At 38.4% G+C, this 17877-nt stretch overlaps 2 protein-coding genes across 2 annotated transcripts; one reads left to right on the top strand and one right to left on the bottom strand.

Annotated features, from left to right (window-relative positions):
* Positions 1-4064: 4064 nt before the first annotated feature.
* Positions 4065-6410, top strand: egr2a (early growth response 2a). Its single transcript, XM_043263307.1, has 2 exons — positions 4065-4400; positions 5160-6410. The coding sequence occupies exons 1-2, from the start codon at positions 4238-4240 to the stop codon at positions 6158-6160; spliced, it is 1164 nt and encodes a 387-aa protein (XP_043119242.1). The 5' UTR covers positions 4065-4237; the 3' UTR covers positions 6161-6410.
* A 303-nt stretch (positions 6411-6713) lies between these two features.
* On the bottom strand, positions 6714-8352 carry adob (2-aminoethanethiol (cysteamine) dioxygenase b). The gene has a single exon (XM_043263308.1). The coding sequence runs from the start codon at positions 8120-8122 to the stop codon at positions 7355-7357; it is 768 nt and encodes a 255-aa protein (XP_043119243.1). The 5' UTR covers positions 8123-8352; the 3' UTR covers positions 6714-7354.
* Positions 8353-17877: the final 9525 nt, after the last annotated feature.

Genomic DNA, 17877 nt, shown 5'->3' on the forward strand with positions numbered 1-17877 from the left:
CCAGATTTTCAACTAGTTGTCTCTCGGCCAAAATATTGTCCTATCATAACAAACCATACATCAATGGAAATCTTGTTTTTTGTAGCTTTCAGATGATGAATATCAACATTTATGACTGGCTTTGTGGTCCAGGGTCACGTATCTTGGTTCCATCAAAAATATTAAGCAGCACAGCTGTTTTTAACATTGATAATAACAACAAAAATGATTTCTGAAAGTAATGACGTTGAAAATTCAGCTTTGCAGAACAGAAATAAATTTTTTTTAAAAAAGCATTTGGAAATAACATTTCACAATATAACATCTCACCAACTCACAAACTTTTTAATGGCCATTTTCTAATTTATGAAAATGAAGCGCCTCCTTCCCTGGGAATAAAGCAACGGATGATTTAAATGATCGGTTATCAAAACTTCAAATGAATTTCTTTGTCTAGATCCGATAAGTACAAACACGGAGATGGAAGTGCGTACGGACCTAAAGGGGTGATTTATCAAAAAAAAAAAAACCCGCGTTTAACAGAGGAGTGTTGTGTTATAAAAAAGGAATAATGAGTTTTGGAGAAATCTCGGAGTGACGTTTGATTAATCGTCGTGTGCAGGGGTCACCAAACCCCCACGCAACACCAAAGCCAACGCAAACAAAATGGGCTGTGAACCCATCCCAACATGGCGCTGTGTGGGTGTGCGAGGCACAGAGGGCACAAGAGGGGCACAAAGGGAGGGGGTACTAAACAACCATCTGCTATGAAGAAATCATTCCCTTTATTTAACCATTTATTACAACGCTCCGTTTGATAATGGCCGAAATGGCAGCGATTGATTTACTTCTCCGTTATTATTAATATCAATACGATCGGTTGTATATTTTCCGATCGCGTTTCTGCTAGAAGCGGTCCACTTCTGAGTTACGTAAGTGTTGTGTCTTCCCCGGCTGCAATTAACTTTTTTTTTGCCGGTGAATAGCAGCACTGACACAATGGCAAGAAATTTTTGTGTCTGTAGGCGTAAGACAAAGGACGCAAACGTTTGCGCTGCCCCCGACAATTTTGAGAATGAATAGCAGTTTGGCTTTGGTGGTGGGGGGGAACGCTGTTTATTTAAACGGGAAAGCCTGATTCTCGGGAATCGTAACAGCACACGGCGTGATATCCGGTTCAGATTTTGAACTAGAGGGCATGGGATTTGGAGCAGGTTCTTGCTGCTGACTGCTGGAGGATGTAGTCGAGCTGATGTGGCGATGACACTTACAGATCAGACACCTTATCAGAGCTACATCAGAGGTGACAGGAAGAGGAGTGTGTGTTTAATTCCGATGACCTTAATTCTTATTAATTAGACATCACGTGAAAAACAACGGTCCTCGCTGACAATGTGAACACCTCCAGTAGGCCGTCTGTGTGGTGCAAAAAAAGAATGGACCTTTTACACACACACACACACACACACACATTAGGATGAGCCGTTTATTACTAGTGCTTTCAAACTATTCAAAGTTTATGTTTACATAACATATGTATGTGTGCTGTACATTTTTAAGTATATAAATACACACACACACATTATACATCTACATTTATATTCTTATATATGAATATTTTTAATATATAAACAACATATTTTTCTTACATTTTACATGCGTGTGTTTGTATTTATATATACATAATGAATATACACTGCACACACACACATATATTAACAAAAACCTTTTTGGGAACGATTAATTGTGATTACAGGTTGAGAGCACTAATTATTACATTATTTTAAGCTCATTTTAAAAATACACACGTACCTTATATTTTTGGCACAAAACATTCCTAATGTTAAAAAGTAAGTACTTTTTTTGGAATTAATGTGTTAAATGTAGAAGTGTACATCTATATTATTTGTACTATACTGTAATATTTGCCTCCGTTACTTTTTTTTTCATCTTAGAAACAAAAATTAAATAAATAAATAAACCATTTTGAACTAAATATTCCAGAGATTTAAAAAAAAAAAGTAAATATATAAATACAGCTAGTTTCCAAGGTTAAAAAGCAAAAATAAATAAATAAACCTTTCGTACAAAAGGTTCCTGAGTTTAAAAATTGAATGAATGATTAAATGAATGAATTAATGACAAAACAAACAAATAAAAAAAACAAACAAGCAAACAAACCTATTGGCAAAATTTTTTAAAGTTAAAGACGAAACAAACAAAACAAACACACACACACACTCACACACACACACACACAGACACACACACACACACACACAGAGACTCACACACACACACAGACTCACACACACACACACACACACACACACACACACACACACAGACACACACACACACAGACTCACACACACACACAAACACACACACAGACTCTCACACACACACACACACACACACACACACACACACACACACACACACACACACACACACACACACACACACACACACACACACACACACACACACACACACACACACACACACACACACACTCTCACACACACACACATACAAAAGTTTGTAAAGTTGAAAATTATTTAATTAAAAATTAATTAAACAAACATTCTATGAAGCATAAATAAATAAACATTACTGCGGTTAAAAATGAGACAAACAAAAATTAATAAATGTAGATAGATAGATAGATAGATAGATAGATAGATAGATAGATAGATAGATAGATAGATAGATAGATAGATAGATATTTCAACCATCTAGTAACAAAGCATCTACTGACATGAAATGTACAGTTAACTTTTGTATGATGTTTCAATCGTTCAGGCCAAAAACATCATACACATGTTTGGAAACACAGTTTTGCCATACACCAGTAGATCAAGCGTTTCCAGTTGAATCGTTTCATACTAAACCCAGCTATGATCAATTAAACAAGAGGCGAGGAGCTGGGTCTGCACTGACTGTACTGTGTAATACTGGCGTGCACAGAAGCTCAGTCAGCATGCAGTGCTGTGTATGTGGGCGAGTGTGAATGGGAACAGAGAGAAGGCAGGCAGGCAGGCTGGGGGTGTCTGTACAGAAGTAAGAGGAGGGCAGATGCGGATCTATTCAGAGAGGCTCCACTTTTGCTAGGGCTCCGTGGAGAAGGGGCTGTTCCATAGTGTGGGTGGCTATGAATTAGGCCTCGATCGCACATCCAGCAAACGCTCTGTTGCTCATGCTGCCACGGATGAAAATAGACCACGGTGGCAGAAAAACAAAAAGTGACGAGAGAGATGATGAAGAGCCGAGGACGGCCTTACATGTGTCAGTCATGTTGCAACTCCTACAAGGTACACTCTGTAATTTCCTGTATTTATTTTATTTCCAGTTGTTGTTTTTTTTTACGTGTATTTCGAATTTTACACAGCATAGTGAACAGAAATGTTCATAAGATGAGCTGTAGTAATGAGCTGTCTGTACTTTTTCAGATTTTTTCTTTTTTTTTACAGTAAAGAAAATATTGCTCAGCTAAAATCTTTTTTTAGTAATCAAGATGTTTAATCGCAGTGATCTCGTTGCCGAGGAAAACAAAACCGTTCTGTAGAGCATATTAATAAACCAGTTTCCTTAACTCTCTAAAACCTGAAATAACTTTCCAACATATTCAAATATCACTTTCCTGACTTTACTTTTATTACGGTTCCTCTGTGGGACGTGAACTCGGCGTGGCTCGTTATTTTCCGTGTCGAGTTTCCCGGATGAGTCCCATATAAGTCAAAAAGGGCGTGTTTCAGAGCACCGGATAAATACCCATTTATGGGGTGAGCTCTAACCGGAATTCCTGATAATAACGTGCACCAAGGGCAAATAAAAAAAAAAAAACCTGTTTCGCAGACCACAGATCTATTTCGATGTAATATCGGCATAAGCGCGACAAATTAATCGCAACAAATTAAAGTTACAACAGAGTCAGAGATCTGTCTAAACGGAGCGCTCGTGTCGTCACACGGCCAAGAAGAAAAAAAAAAGCCCAACCCGTTTTTTTTTGTCCTGTTCTGTCCTTGTATGGTCAGTGACGTCATGGGGCATTGACAGGCTCTTCTTAAATGCATACTACGACAAAGTTTCACTTATCGCCGCGGCACGCATGAAGGGAGCCGATGAGCCGACGCGCGCGTTTATGATGACTACACTGAAGTGAACGTATTTACAACACATCAACTAGATCATAAAAGCTCTGAGAGCAACTTAATAAAATTCTTAAAAAAAAAAAACACCACCGAGGATCGAAATGACAGCGACAGCCAGTAGCAGGGATAAAATTAACGCGTCTCTGAATGATTTGATGCGCTGTCTGCCATCGCACGGATTCTCTCTGGATGAGACCCCCGCGTCGGTCTTCTCTCACGGGGATGTGGGGGTTTGTTCGGACCAGTTCAGTGAGGCGTCGGGAGGTAAGGAAATACTGGGATGCGGAAAATAATAAAAGTGCTAATACTCTGCCATAGGTCTTTGAGCAAAACCCCCAAAAATCGCTTTTGTCCTGTTTGCCTGTTTATAAGTTGGTCTCAAACGCCAAATTTTCTAAATTCTAAGCGCTGGCGAATTATAATATTTTCTGAGATTCCATCATCATATGGAATAGCCGTTGTCGGGTAAGCAAGTGAACATCATAATGCTATGCATTGGGACAATTTATTAATTGCTTCCACGTTACTTTTCGCTGTTGATGTTAACTGCATGTTTTTTTATTGTGCGGTAAAAGAGCCTATAATAATCTTATATCTTATATCGAGGCACGCTGTCACAGACTGAACGTGTGTTCATTAACAGTAAAACTATAATAGCTGCTTATGCTGATAAGGAAATACTCGATATATTTTGTACTTCAATGCGAGTTGACTTCAAAAACCGGTTTCATTTTGGCTATAATCTTAATATAAAACTCCGATCGGGCTGTTTGTATCTACTCTCCAAATCATTCAGTGGAGAGAATTCTGACTAAAAATAAACTGTTTTTCTGCGATCTTTTTGGTCCAACCAGAATATCAAGAGACACCCGCATATATATTTTTGCCACCTACATACTGTCTTTTGAAAACAAATAGCTTACGGGATATTCCTAGACGCCACGTGCAGAATGCACGATTTAATGGAAACAGCGCAACAAGAGGGGACGGCTCAACAGAAACGTTTTGTTTTTACTCCTACAGGTGGCTTGAGCACCGACAGCTTCGGTGTGGAAAAACGGGGCCTTGAACTGACAGACCCGAGCAAGTTTTCTCCACACAGCGCGCCTGTCGCCTACACGGGGAAAATTTCCATCGACGCGCAAGGAAGCTGGAATCAGGAGGGAATAATCAACTTTGTCAGCGCTGGAGTGCAAGACAGGCCACCTTCCCCAGGATCATTCTCCACGGGCTCCCACTCAGACGCAGAGAGCTCCAAAATAGCCCAAACCCTTGCCAACATGGAGCACATGTACACAGGCCCGCCCCCTTACACCTGTAGCGCCGACGGTTACCAGGACCCCTCGGCTTACCTGTCCACCACCACGTGCCCAATAACTTACGCAACTCCATCCTACTCAACCCCAAAGCCATCCATAGACGGGACGCTTTTCTCTATAATTCCCGACTACGGAGGGTTTTATCAGACAAGCAACAGCCAAAGGGACAACATGGCTGTGTTTCAGGACATCAAGCCATTTTCGTGCGCCTTGGAGTCTATCAGAGTCCCCCCGCCCCTGACCCCCTTGAACACCATTAGAAATTTTACCCTGGCGTGTCCGGTCGACGGACCGAGGCCGCCTGTGGATTGCACCAATCCGCAAAGCGTCCCACTTAGGCCGATTCTGCGGCCACGGAAGTACCCGAACCGACCGTGCAAGACGCCGGTCCACGAGCGGCCGTACCCCTGTCCGGCGGAGGGATGCGACAGGAGGTTTTCGCGCTCGGACGAGCTGACGCGCCACGTGCGCATCCACACCGGCCACAAGCCGTTCCAGTGCCGCATCTGCATGCGCAGCTTCAGCCGCAGCGACCACCTCACGACGCACATACGCACGCACACCGGAGAGAAGCCCTTCTCCTGCGACTTCTGCGGGAGAAAGTTCGCCAGGAGCGACGAGCGACGGAGGCACACAAAAATCCACCAGAGACAGAGAGATAAAAAGGGCTCCGCGCCTCCTCACGGCTCGAGCGCAGCGGTGTGAACGGACACTTTAAACAAGCTCTGGCCCATTTAAACCCGAAACTTTTTTTTTTGTGTGCGCGCGCGCGCAAATCTAAGAAGGCAGCTTACGATTTAAGTGTTGAATGTGATTTGTTGTAGTACATAGACAGCGTCTTTATCAGAGAATAATTTATGTGGTTTAAATTGCAGTTGTTATAAAAAAAATAGCGTTTACGGTCTTTTTGTTGACATTATTACTGTTACGTGTCTGAATAAAACGATAATAAACACAAAGCGTAATCTTTTGAGAACCGTGGAAAGGGATTTTAAATGTCATTCCGGAGACGTGACACTAGAGGTCGCACTAAACTAAAGACATATTGCAAGTAAACTACATTCGTGGAAGAAACTGATAACTTTATACAGCAAGGACGCGTTAGATTTTTTGAACAGGCTATATTCGCGACTGCCTTGATGATAGGATGTGTGTATTATAAGAATAGGCACACTTCTGCTTTGGTGTCACAGTAATAAATTACATACTAAAACAGAAAACTACACGGATATAGTTATGAAATAATCAACAAGAACAATATCTATGGCATCTTTTATTACCCAAAGTCTGAGTAAAAACAAAACTTTGCTTTCACAATCCCGTTCTTCAGTTCATATCGTCTTATTAATTTTCATCAGTTAGACTTGTCATCCTGGCGAAGTGCTTTATTGCCATAACTACCAGGAGCGTTCGAACAAGTATCCAGTGTTGCATGCCAATTTGTCAAGTGAGCCTTGTCAAGCCTGTTGCTGAAAATTTCAGTGTTCTGATCGCTCGATGCATTATTAACACAATACAGCAGAGAAAACGAGACGAGCAGATTCCTGCTCTGATAGGCCTTGAGGCCTTTGTTAAACCAAATCTCACATCTGCTGCAAATATTTAAATATTTATTACATGCTATACAAAGTGAATTCAGGCGATGGGGAGAGAACAGAGCAGTTCTTTTGTCGAACCTGCACACAAAATCAGAACACCGCTTGCATGCAACATATTGGAAATGTAAGGACGCATGTAGAAATAACAGCCGAAAAGACAAAGTAAAAGACAGCAGCTGTGATAAGTGCCCAGGTATTTCAAAAAGACCACTGTGCTCTGGATAAGGTAGCCATTCTGACATGTTAGGAAAAGAACACAATCTGTTAAGTTAAGGCTGGGCCCAGCTTATAGTGGGGTCCTTCAGAGGGACACTTTAGGCCCCGGGTAAGGTTCACCGCCGCACCAGAATTCACTGGGCTGTGGTATTTCCATAAGCCACAGGTCACCCGGTTCCTGGGCTTCGCTCTTTCTGTCTGCAGCCTCTGAATGAGCATGTAAAACTTTGTAATAATGGCAGTCTCTCCCTTCATCCGGGTCATATGGCGGCGATAGCACGTCGAGGAAAGCCGTGGGTCCGTCAACAGCGTCTATCTGGTGGATATTGTCTTTTTGGGGTGACAGCACGCACGGGCCGTTCTCCTCGGTGTATTCCCCACCCGATCTCAGCACCGAAGGCCGAAGCAAGCCCCTCTGGAAGGGCATGAGCGGAGGGTTGAACTGCACGCCGCTGGCACCATCTCGGGGTTTATCCAACCTGTCGAAACAGCTGATTCGTACCTTGCCGTAAATCACTTTCAGCATGCCGTACATTCCCGGATGATCGTGCAGCGGTATGGAAGCTCCCGTTTTTAATAAAAACACCCCCATGCTGAACGTATCGGTCTCGTAGATGTGCATGTATGTAACGGGAGGCGCGATGCGCTGCGACGGCATCGGTGCGCTCTCGGCGGTCCGGGGAACAATCTTCAAGTCCGCCGCTCTGACCTCCGCCATGAGGCTTTTCAGCTTGCTCAGATTATCCAAAAACACTTTACTGTGTTCTCCCGCGACAGAGGGGTGGCTGAATGTCGCGAGGGCCTGTTTGGCGATTTTCTGGACAGCTGAAGTCATGTTGTCTCGTGGCATCATAACGCTCAAGTGTCCGGCGTCAACTTGACTTTCAACTTTACGCGCCTTGCTCCTTCTGCGAAATCAAGTGCGAGTCCCGTTTTAGAGATTACCTTCTTATTAAGGCCATCAAAATCGGCACCGTGCACACCGAGCTTAAGCGCAGCCTTAAGAATACCGTTAAGATCAAGTCATTCCTGTCCATTACTACTCCATATACAGACATCTGATTCACACGTACGCAATGTCAACATTGTTATACGTCATGCAGAGAATTATGGGAAACGTAGTTTTACGCTATTCTGAGCCTCAAGTGAAACTACGAAACGAATGATGCTAGAACTCGCGCTTTAATGTCTGTAAACTTTAACCAAACTCGTCTGTCACGAATAAAAACGTCTTCGTAAATCCCGGTTACGGACGCGGCATTAGATATTACATGTTCGGCGGTTACTACAAATCCCATACCGTTTCTCTTTAAGGGGCAAAGACGCTCTTTCACTTAAACACACACACAATATGCAATACTCACGCTCTGAAAATGCAGTTAAGTGTGAGACTGACCAGGAACAAAAAGGTCATGGATGATATGTTGAATTTGAATGAATGTTAACTTTACAGAAATACCTAAATTAATATAGTTCAGGTTTTTAGACAATTTTAAGCCATTAAGCATAAACGTGATGAATGTATAGGGGAACTGACTTAATATTATTATAAACCAGCTTGCATTGGTCACTAAACGTGGTTATAAAACTGTTGTGTATAATTTTGCCCACTTTCACACGAGAGAGAGAAACAGAGAGAGATAGTTGAGTTAAAAACAGTTTGTTAGCTTGTCCTGTATCAGCTGCAGGGTGAAATATAACCTGTTATTTACCTGTTTCATTCAAGATGTCTTTTTATTCTAAAATTACATTAATTCGCTCTGAAGAAAGAGTCGCGCTGAACGGACACTGAGCCTTTTTCTGTTTGTACCAAACATTAGAGCATCGAAAATTAAATTTGCATGACATAAAAAACAACAATGGACTCCAATGTTGTTTGGTTTCCAAACAGACCTGGACTGGGGTTAAAATTCAGCCCTAGAAAAATCTGGCTGATCCAGTCCAAAAGTTTCTCATGAATGTCTTGCTAGGGTACAGGGCCTTAAATTGGATTAAATAAACAAATAAAACAGAAACAAATAATGATAGATATCACTGAATTCTTGCATTTTGCATTTTTGACACAGAAAGGAACTTAGTAGTAAAGTAATGATTGCAAGTAATGAGCAGAAAATGAGTAGTGCTATTCTGTCATTTCCTCATTCTCGTATTGTTTCAAACCTGTATGGCTTCTGTGGAACCCAAAAGATAATTTGTAGAATGTTATCAAACCACTTTGGTTACCCTTGAATTTTTACTGTATTCTGCTGTTCATATACTGTGCAGAAATTTCTTTATAGTCAACATCTAATTTATATAAGGCACTGTTTATCTTTAATCAGACACTAACTGAATTAACAGTTTACTTCAATTAAAATTAATTAGAACTAAACAGATGGAAAAAAAATGAAAATGAAATTTTATATAGTTCATATCCCAGTTTAACTGTATAAGATGGGGGTAATAACAAGTAAAATCATTGTCCTCATTATGATATGGTTTTTAAAATAAATGATAACAAACTATGGAATTTGGAATTACATTTATAATAAATACATTCAGCCCAAACACAAAAGTATATGTGGAAACTATTAAATGAATATGGTTGCCAAGTGTATAATTATGTAGCCTACTGGTGTTTTCCAATTGACCTCGTCATGCAGTTTATGGCTGTTTTCAGCCGACATCAATACAGAACCTTTAACGCTCTCATATCACTCAACTGTGCAATTAAGTTCCGTGTCACATCTGAGTTTATTAAGCCACTTTCTTAAGCGCTGAGTGGGAACTGATTCCACTCTGCTTTGACGTGCAGACGGTGGATACATCGGGTTGCACCATTTCACACTTTTTCAGTTTCTCATATGCAATAATTCAAAACGGCACCTAATATCATCTGCCACGATCGGCCCACCGGGAGTGTCCCAGTACTCCCGATGGCCAGTACATCCCTGTTTCCAAAATACTTCCAAAATATCCCCTTTTATTTTCCACAGAAGAAAGAAAGGCCATCACAGCAATTCTAATTGTTTCCACTACAATACAAATAGGCTACAAACCATGAACCCTTAAACCATATTTGCAACATATTTCATTAGGATTTATTGCTTTTAACAAGTCACCAACAGGGTGACTCACAGAGACCATTGCCGTTTTTATTAAAATCAATACAAGTCCCATTATACCCCCTAAAACCATTATACATTCTGTGTTGGTGTCTTGTTTTGTTTTCAGCAGGGCTGACAAAGAGAGACCTACTGTACTCACATATAAGCTACATTTAAAAATGTGCGACTTGAGCCGCTTACAAACACTGTCACTTCAGCAAAAGAAGCTTATTTTTTTCCTCAACCCATATCGGCACAATTTAGTTATTCGTTCCATAAGTGTTAAATGAATCAGATTCGAAATTACAAGCAAGAAATGGATCAAATGATGGACCACAGTACAAGCCGATGGACCGATAATCCCATTATCAGAGCAGAAGCAGATTGTTGACACGCTGGCCGTTGCTCAATCTATTATGACTCACAAACATGTTTGCATGACATTGTTTAAAAATATAATTTTTATAGATAAAGAGACGTGTGGACAGTTTAGTCATCTGTGGTCATGTTGTTATTCCTGCAAACTTTGCCTAATCATTTGTTGGCATACACATAAAAACAGAGCATCTATAAAAAGCTAAAGCGATGTAACAGGATGCAACACTACCGCCTACTCCAGTCCTCTGGGCTTGGAAAACCACACACACACACTCTGTGTGAATCACAATATGACTGTGAAGAAACATTTCAGATGACATCACAAAGACGCTCCACCATGTCGTCCGAATTCACACCAGACATTAATAAATGCAACTCTCCGGTCCTCATTATGCTATGACACGTATGACTGGAAAACACTTTTAGTTATGGAAACAATTGTGCTTTCTAATAATACTGGTCTGCTTATTCACTCTTTCTGTCTCCTCCTAATAATGGGGCTTGTAAACTTTCTTCACAGCCAACTTAAACAAACAGAGGTCTCACGGGAAGAAGTTTATTGGCTTAGCAGTGAACTTCTGCATTTTTTTTAGATGACCGCTTTAAAAACAGCACAAGAGCTGTGATTTCCAACGAGAGTGTGTGACCCCAGTAAGCTTAAGAACTTTGAAAATATTTATATTTATTTAGATTAGTTTCAGAATTCTTTGAAACCTATAAAACAATAAAACATAATATTAAGATGACAGTACTGCTTATATAGACAGCTTATATATATATATATATATATATATATATATATATATATATATATATATATATATATATATATATATATATATATATTTTTTTTTTTTATTTTTTTAAATGCATAGTATGCCCCTTTTTACAAAATGTAATATAAGTCTCTGGTGTCCCCAGAATATGTCTGTGAAATTTCAGCACAAAATACCCTACAGTTCATTTATTATATAATTTTGAAAATGCCTATTTTGATTGGAAGCAGAAACATAGAGATATTTATATTTCGTGCCTGTTTCTTTAAATGCAAATGAGCTTGCGTGCCCCGCCCCCTTTTCCAGGAAATACCTTATTTAATTTATAACTCGTACCTGCTAAAAACATCTGCTTTGTTTCTGAAATAAACTAGGTTTCCTGAGTGGACATATCCAACGTTCTCATTCACACACAAGTTTACGTTAAAAACGCACAAAACATCATACCGGTTACGTCTCTGAAGGTAAACAGCTGGGAAGGAAATCACATGTTTATTTTATATCTTTGTGGCAGCAGCAACATACAGTAAATAAATCAATCCACTGTTCCTTTGTCTCTTCCGAGGCTGAGACTCTAAATAGTGTTTTTTTAATCCCTTTATTTACATTTTCTTGATACAACACACACAGAATATCACAAAAATAAACATGAAATACAACGCTGACATGTGATCTGTCACACTGTTCTTGTGCTCGTCCGTGCACACAAAGACAGAACAGTCAGCATGTTTTGCTCAAACATTCACCAGGGAACTAGAACTGGTACTTCATTGTCACTTAAGAGATCAAAATGACAGCAGCAGGTGGAAATTTATAGATTAAGGGGCGGTATTATTATAATAAGATTTCTTTGCAACGTCACACGGGCTTGCAGGAAAAGGCTCACTAAAACAAAGTACTCTTTTTCGTGTTTCCTGGGTCGGTAGATGCACTGATTATAGTGCTTAAAACCTGGAAAAGTCCGATTTTCATGATCTGTCACCTTTAAGACATTTATAACTTTACAAAAGATTTCTATTTCATATAAATGCTGTTCTTTTGAACTTTGTAAAGGATACTAAAAAAATAAATAAATAAATATATCTATCTATATATATATATATATATATATATATATATATATATATATATTCCTATTTATAATAATTCAATATTTAACATTTATAATACTATATATAGGCCACTGATTAGAGTATTAAACACATGAACATTTCTAAAGCTGCACTCCATGTTTGACTAGGCCGCACTGGTCATGAATGGCCTCCATTAGACAAAAAACCTTCTAAAAAATGTAAATCAGAGAGGTCATGACCTCAGCATTGTGACTGTAATGAGTGACGTCAGTCTGAGTCTTAGAGGCTGCAGCCATTACAGCTCGCAAGAGACGACAATCAGAGCCAACCAATCAAAAACACTCCCGAGCGATTCTTTTGATCTTCAAAAACACTACACAGAAAAAAAAACCTTAACATGCACCATCTACTTATTTTAGCTAGAAACACCACAGCTATTTATTACAAGATTGACTCCTTCTTCACTCTCCGGTCTCTGTTGCTAGTTGATATCTTTGTTTAATGTAGCAGAGAGGTCTTTACCCTTTGACCATAGATCTATGCAGCCTGGTTAATGTGTGTTTCCATTCTGGAGGTTTATTTTCCCTGAAACGCAGCCAAACTCTCTGAGCATTATAGCCCCAAAGCTCTTCTCCTCTACATATCTCTGGAGCATTTTCTGAACAAAGTCTCACACCAAGGAATATTTCACACCGAAATGACATCATTTCAAAGCCAAATGGTTTTCATTCTTCCAGTGAACTCATAAGGAACGAAACAACCAAAGTGAGGTGTGACTAGGGGCCTGTTGTGACAAGTCATTCTTTTTTTCACAGGTAATTTTTACTTAAAATATAGTACATCGTTTCACTAATTATTAAAACAAAACATTTTTTGAAGAGATTATTATTATTTCATACAGTGCGTTTAATTAAATGTGTTACTTGCCATATATTTAAATATAGTGAATATTGTTTCAGAAAAAATCCTTAACATATTTTCCCCCACACTGTTTTCTAGCAAATACATTTTTTTCCTTTTTGGAGCTTTACAGCGTTTGTTCCTATTTAGTTTCATTGTAACAGAGCAGCGCAAGCAGTTTTTTTTTTTTTACAAAATATCTGAATTTGTGAATCTGTGAATCTTCTGATAATTTTCAAAGAATATGTTGCTAACTAATATCTCTGGGAACACGTTTGGAAACATTCTCGAGCTTACAAGGATTTCTCTACATCTTCCAAAGGTGCAAAATGTGAAATATAATGGTAGTGCTGGTGTTAAATAATAAAAATAATTCATGCATTGTGTAAGAAAGCAGACAGATGGATCCCGAAGGTCTTTACCTTCAAACAGGCTTCATCTAAATTGGTAAATATGATCTGTTCTCAGAGATCCAACAGTTATGGATAAACAGTAAAATCAAGGATACCCTCTGGTGTTCATCCTTTGCATTGCAGTATTGAAAACATCTGGTCTTATTCAGAAAAGTTTTAGTATGAGAAAAAAAACCAAGTTGCAAGTTGGTCTGGTCAAATGAATGAACGTTTAGATTTTAATAACGCTGCAGCAACCAAAGGAGATGGAAACAGACATAGCATTAACAAATCAATCTTTAATGATCATTTCTAATCTCATTTCTATTATTCAGAATATCACATACAGCAGCAAGGATCGCGTGAGACTTTCGATCTCACAAGTGTAATACAGACGACAATGTTTCAAGAGAAAGGCACGAACATTAAGATAATTAAGTCTAGAGAAAACATATGCAATATTCTGAAAAGGAAACGACGTGGCACAACATTAAACGGTAGCTCAAATTATACTTATTATTATCAAGAAACACCAAACAATAGAACAGAAAACGTTAAGCTATTCAGCTCTGTTCTACTTCTGATTGTCACATCTATAATGGCACACCTACATTTCTAGGGTCCAACCTAGTTCACAGAACTGTTTATTTTAGATATGCATCGTTTTATGATATAACGGCTTATATTTATTTTAATGTAATGGCCAAAGGCTGATATTATAAATACCTGTTTTCATTTTTTAAAAATCTGTCCTTCGATCCTGAAGTAGCACACATTAATGCAGAATAGAATAGAATATTTAGATGTAAATGTTATAGTATCTGCTTTATTATGCGATTATTCAGATATATACTGAATTGAAAACCCAAATATGACCGTTTTGTATTGTGTGTATATATATATATTGTATATTTTAAAATTGAACCTGATATTGACTGTGTATTGGCAAACAAGCTTATTTAACTAGCTCACTTTTTTTTTTTTTGTGTCCAGTCAGTCAGTTCTTATAAATGATGTACTGACCAAGTGTTGTGAACATTTCAGTATATATTAGTTTGTACCGATACGAGACAATAAAACACATAGGAGCGCTGATTCTATTTATAATAAAAAAAACGAACAGATACATACATAAAATCACACGTGAATTAGGTTGAGCCCCATCCGACCAAGCTTGACCCTATCACGTCCTCCAGATTTCTTCTGTACGGTACCGTTTCTTTTTCCCCGCATCATGAAAATATTGTCACATATTGCACAAGCCACTGGATAAAGCATTATAGCATGCTCACTCACAATGAAATACCGATGGATGTGGACTACCTCATGCTCACACAGCACTAGAGTACTTTTTATATCTCTTTCTAACTAAATACAACATAAACTAGTGATACAGAAACATGAAGAGACCACAAAAGACAAAATAAGATTCTAATCACAGTGTCAGAACTGAGCACACAATGGAGTGGATGACATTGCCACCACTGAACAAAACAGCACAAACAAGAGTTTAAAACAAGCCTTGTAACTAGTCGTTTTTATACTTTTATCTTCTCAACTCAGATTTCAAGTGCCATGTTATTTCTGCTGGGTTATATATATATATATATATATATATATATATATATATATATATATATATATATATATATATAGTCTCACACATGAAGCTAAGAGGACCTATTTAGCTGGTCACATGCAACTTGTAGAGTAATATGGGAAAAATCCAGAGCTTAAACTCAACAAAATGTAGGCAAACGCCGTCATTTGGCTTTTTTTCTCTCCTAAAACTGCCTGGGCTCACATCAAGACTAAGGTGAGGTGGATCTACCCTGCATCTGACAAAAAAATACATAGTATCCTAGTATTTACAAAACACTGATTTTGAATACTGTCAAAGTCAAAGTGCCGTGACGTTAACGTCAAATAAAGATAATACTCAAATGTGTGCATGCAGTGGTCCTTTATAACCACTACAATCTATTAATAATACCAAAAAGCGCTACCCTGTTCCTCCAGTCTGTTGGTTTTACGAACACCGCCCTCTTCGTTCATAAAATTATACTTCATACGTTATATTGTATGTCAGCTTTTTTGTACATTAAAGGGGACATTGGATGAAACGTCCTAATTTTTGTTTATTAACCTTTTTTTTGAATTTAGTTAGGTATCTGCCATGTCCGCCAGCTCAGAAAATCTGAAAACATGCAGTTTTTTTATGGGCCGCCGTAACTGTGTCTATGTAGATGGCTAGCTGTTTGAATAAGACCACCTCTGAACTATATATGGATATATTGGACGGAGTAGCGAATTAACATTTAAAGAGACGTGCACTAAAACAGGTTGCTGTGAACAGAGCTATTTGCGATGAGGTAAAAATTGGGTTGTTTTACATGTCCTTTGTGGAATTTGAACCAAAGCATGTTGCAGATATTTCATGAAGAATCATGAAACTTGTGGATAAAGGACACCCGATGTCCCCTTTAATGGACTTTTAATGGAAGTATACGGCTATTGTCTGAACTGTTTCACAGTTTTGCCCAAGATCAGAATAAGTGCTACTGCTCAAGTTGTGAAGAGCCAAGAACAACTGCCTGGGAATTAAAACGTTCAGTATTTTCAAGTTTAGCTTTTTGCACAAGTTAAGCTTTAACGTATCTGTAACATGCTACCAAACGCCACAAAAATAAAGCGCGAGTTTCCTTTAGATTGTAAAAATAACAGTACAGTTAGGACAGTCAGAAGTCTGTCCGTAGAGCTTAACATGTTTTTGAATACTGAATATTCATTTGAAGTTAGTGCTAGATGCGGCTTAAGGACTTAAATACTGTAATTATTATTATTTTATGGGATAGCTTACCCAGAAATGAAAATGAAGTTGATGTTCTAAACCTGCATTTCTTTTCTCTTTGAAATGCAAAAGAAGATAAGTGACCCTGGACCACATTGTATGGGTCAAAATGATTGATTTTTCTTTTATGCCAAAAATCAGTAAGTAAAGATCATGTTTCATGAAAGATATTTAGTAAATTTCCTACTGCACATTTATCCAAACTTAGATTTTCAAATGGTTGTATTAACCATACAACAATGGAAAGCTTATCTATTCCTTTCTTCAGATGTTGAAATCTCAATTTTGATTAAAAAAATTGCTTCATGGCTGGTTTTGTGGTCCAGGGTCACATGTATTTAAAGAATGTTGGCAAACTGTTGGGTTGACCGTGACGAAAAAATTCAAAACATCTCTGAAAATATTTTCACAGGGCTCTATAGTGATAAAAAAATGTAACAGAATTGTCATTTTTGGGTAAACTATCTCTTTAGATGAAAATACATTCCTTTACAGAAACGTTTCGTGGTTCAGCCAAAGATAAGTGCTATTGCTCCAATTATACAGAATGGCAAAAATGATCAATTATCAAACTTCTTGGCATTTCAATTAAGAACACTTAACAACATCTGTACATGTTCCAATAGCTGCATGTTTAAAACTAAAGGGACTTTTCTTCTCTGTTATAGTTTCCTCTTCCTCTCCTTCCAATGAGGCTGGCTAACATAAGCAGGGAAACGTATATTCATCCCTTAAAATGTAGCACCGCTATTAAAACATACAACAGCACCTTCAAAAAACAAGTCCCAAGTAAATGATATTTGCTACATACGTTTTCTTCTTGCTGAAACAGTGCAATTTCAACGAGAGAAAGTTTGTGAACGAGCTACGAGCTTAAAGTGCCATGAGATCTGACCTGTACGGCACAGTTTTAGTTTTAACATCGTCCCGCATTTAGATAATATAACTACATTCATTTTCCTGAACAGCAGTGTTAGTTAGAAAATAACAAGCACGTAACATTGCTAACTATAGCTTTGTGTTTTGGCAACGTGTTATGACAGCTCTATCTATCTGAATTAAAGGGCAGCTTCATTCTACAGCCAATCTTATCGGTAAAATATTTCACAGATGGACCGTAATCACATTCAAGAATCGAGTAAGTATCAAATA

Source organism: Puntigrus tetrazona, chromosome 17, assembly GCF_018831695.1.
Source record: "Puntigrus tetrazona isolate hp1 chromosome 17, ASM1883169v1, whole genome shotgun sequence".
Lineage (NCBI taxonomy): Eukaryota > Metazoa > Chordata > Actinopteri > Cypriniformes > Cyprinidae > Puntigrus > Puntigrus tetrazona.

What these genes read in the sequence shown, in the direction of transcription:
- egr2a (XM_043263307.1), top strand. Translation starts at nt 4,238, where the DNA reads ATGACAGCGACAGCCAGTAGCAGGGATAAAATTAACGCGTCTCTGAAT. An exon ending in GTTCAGTGAGGCGTCGGGAG is followed by an intron (nt 4,401 to 5,159) that starts GTAAGGAAATAC and finishes TTACTCCTACAG; the next exon opens with GTGGCTTGAGCACCGACAGC.
- adob (XM_043263308.1), bottom strand. Translation starts at nt 8,122, where the DNA reads ATGATGCCACGAGACAACATGACTTCAGCTGTCCAGAAAATCGCCAAA.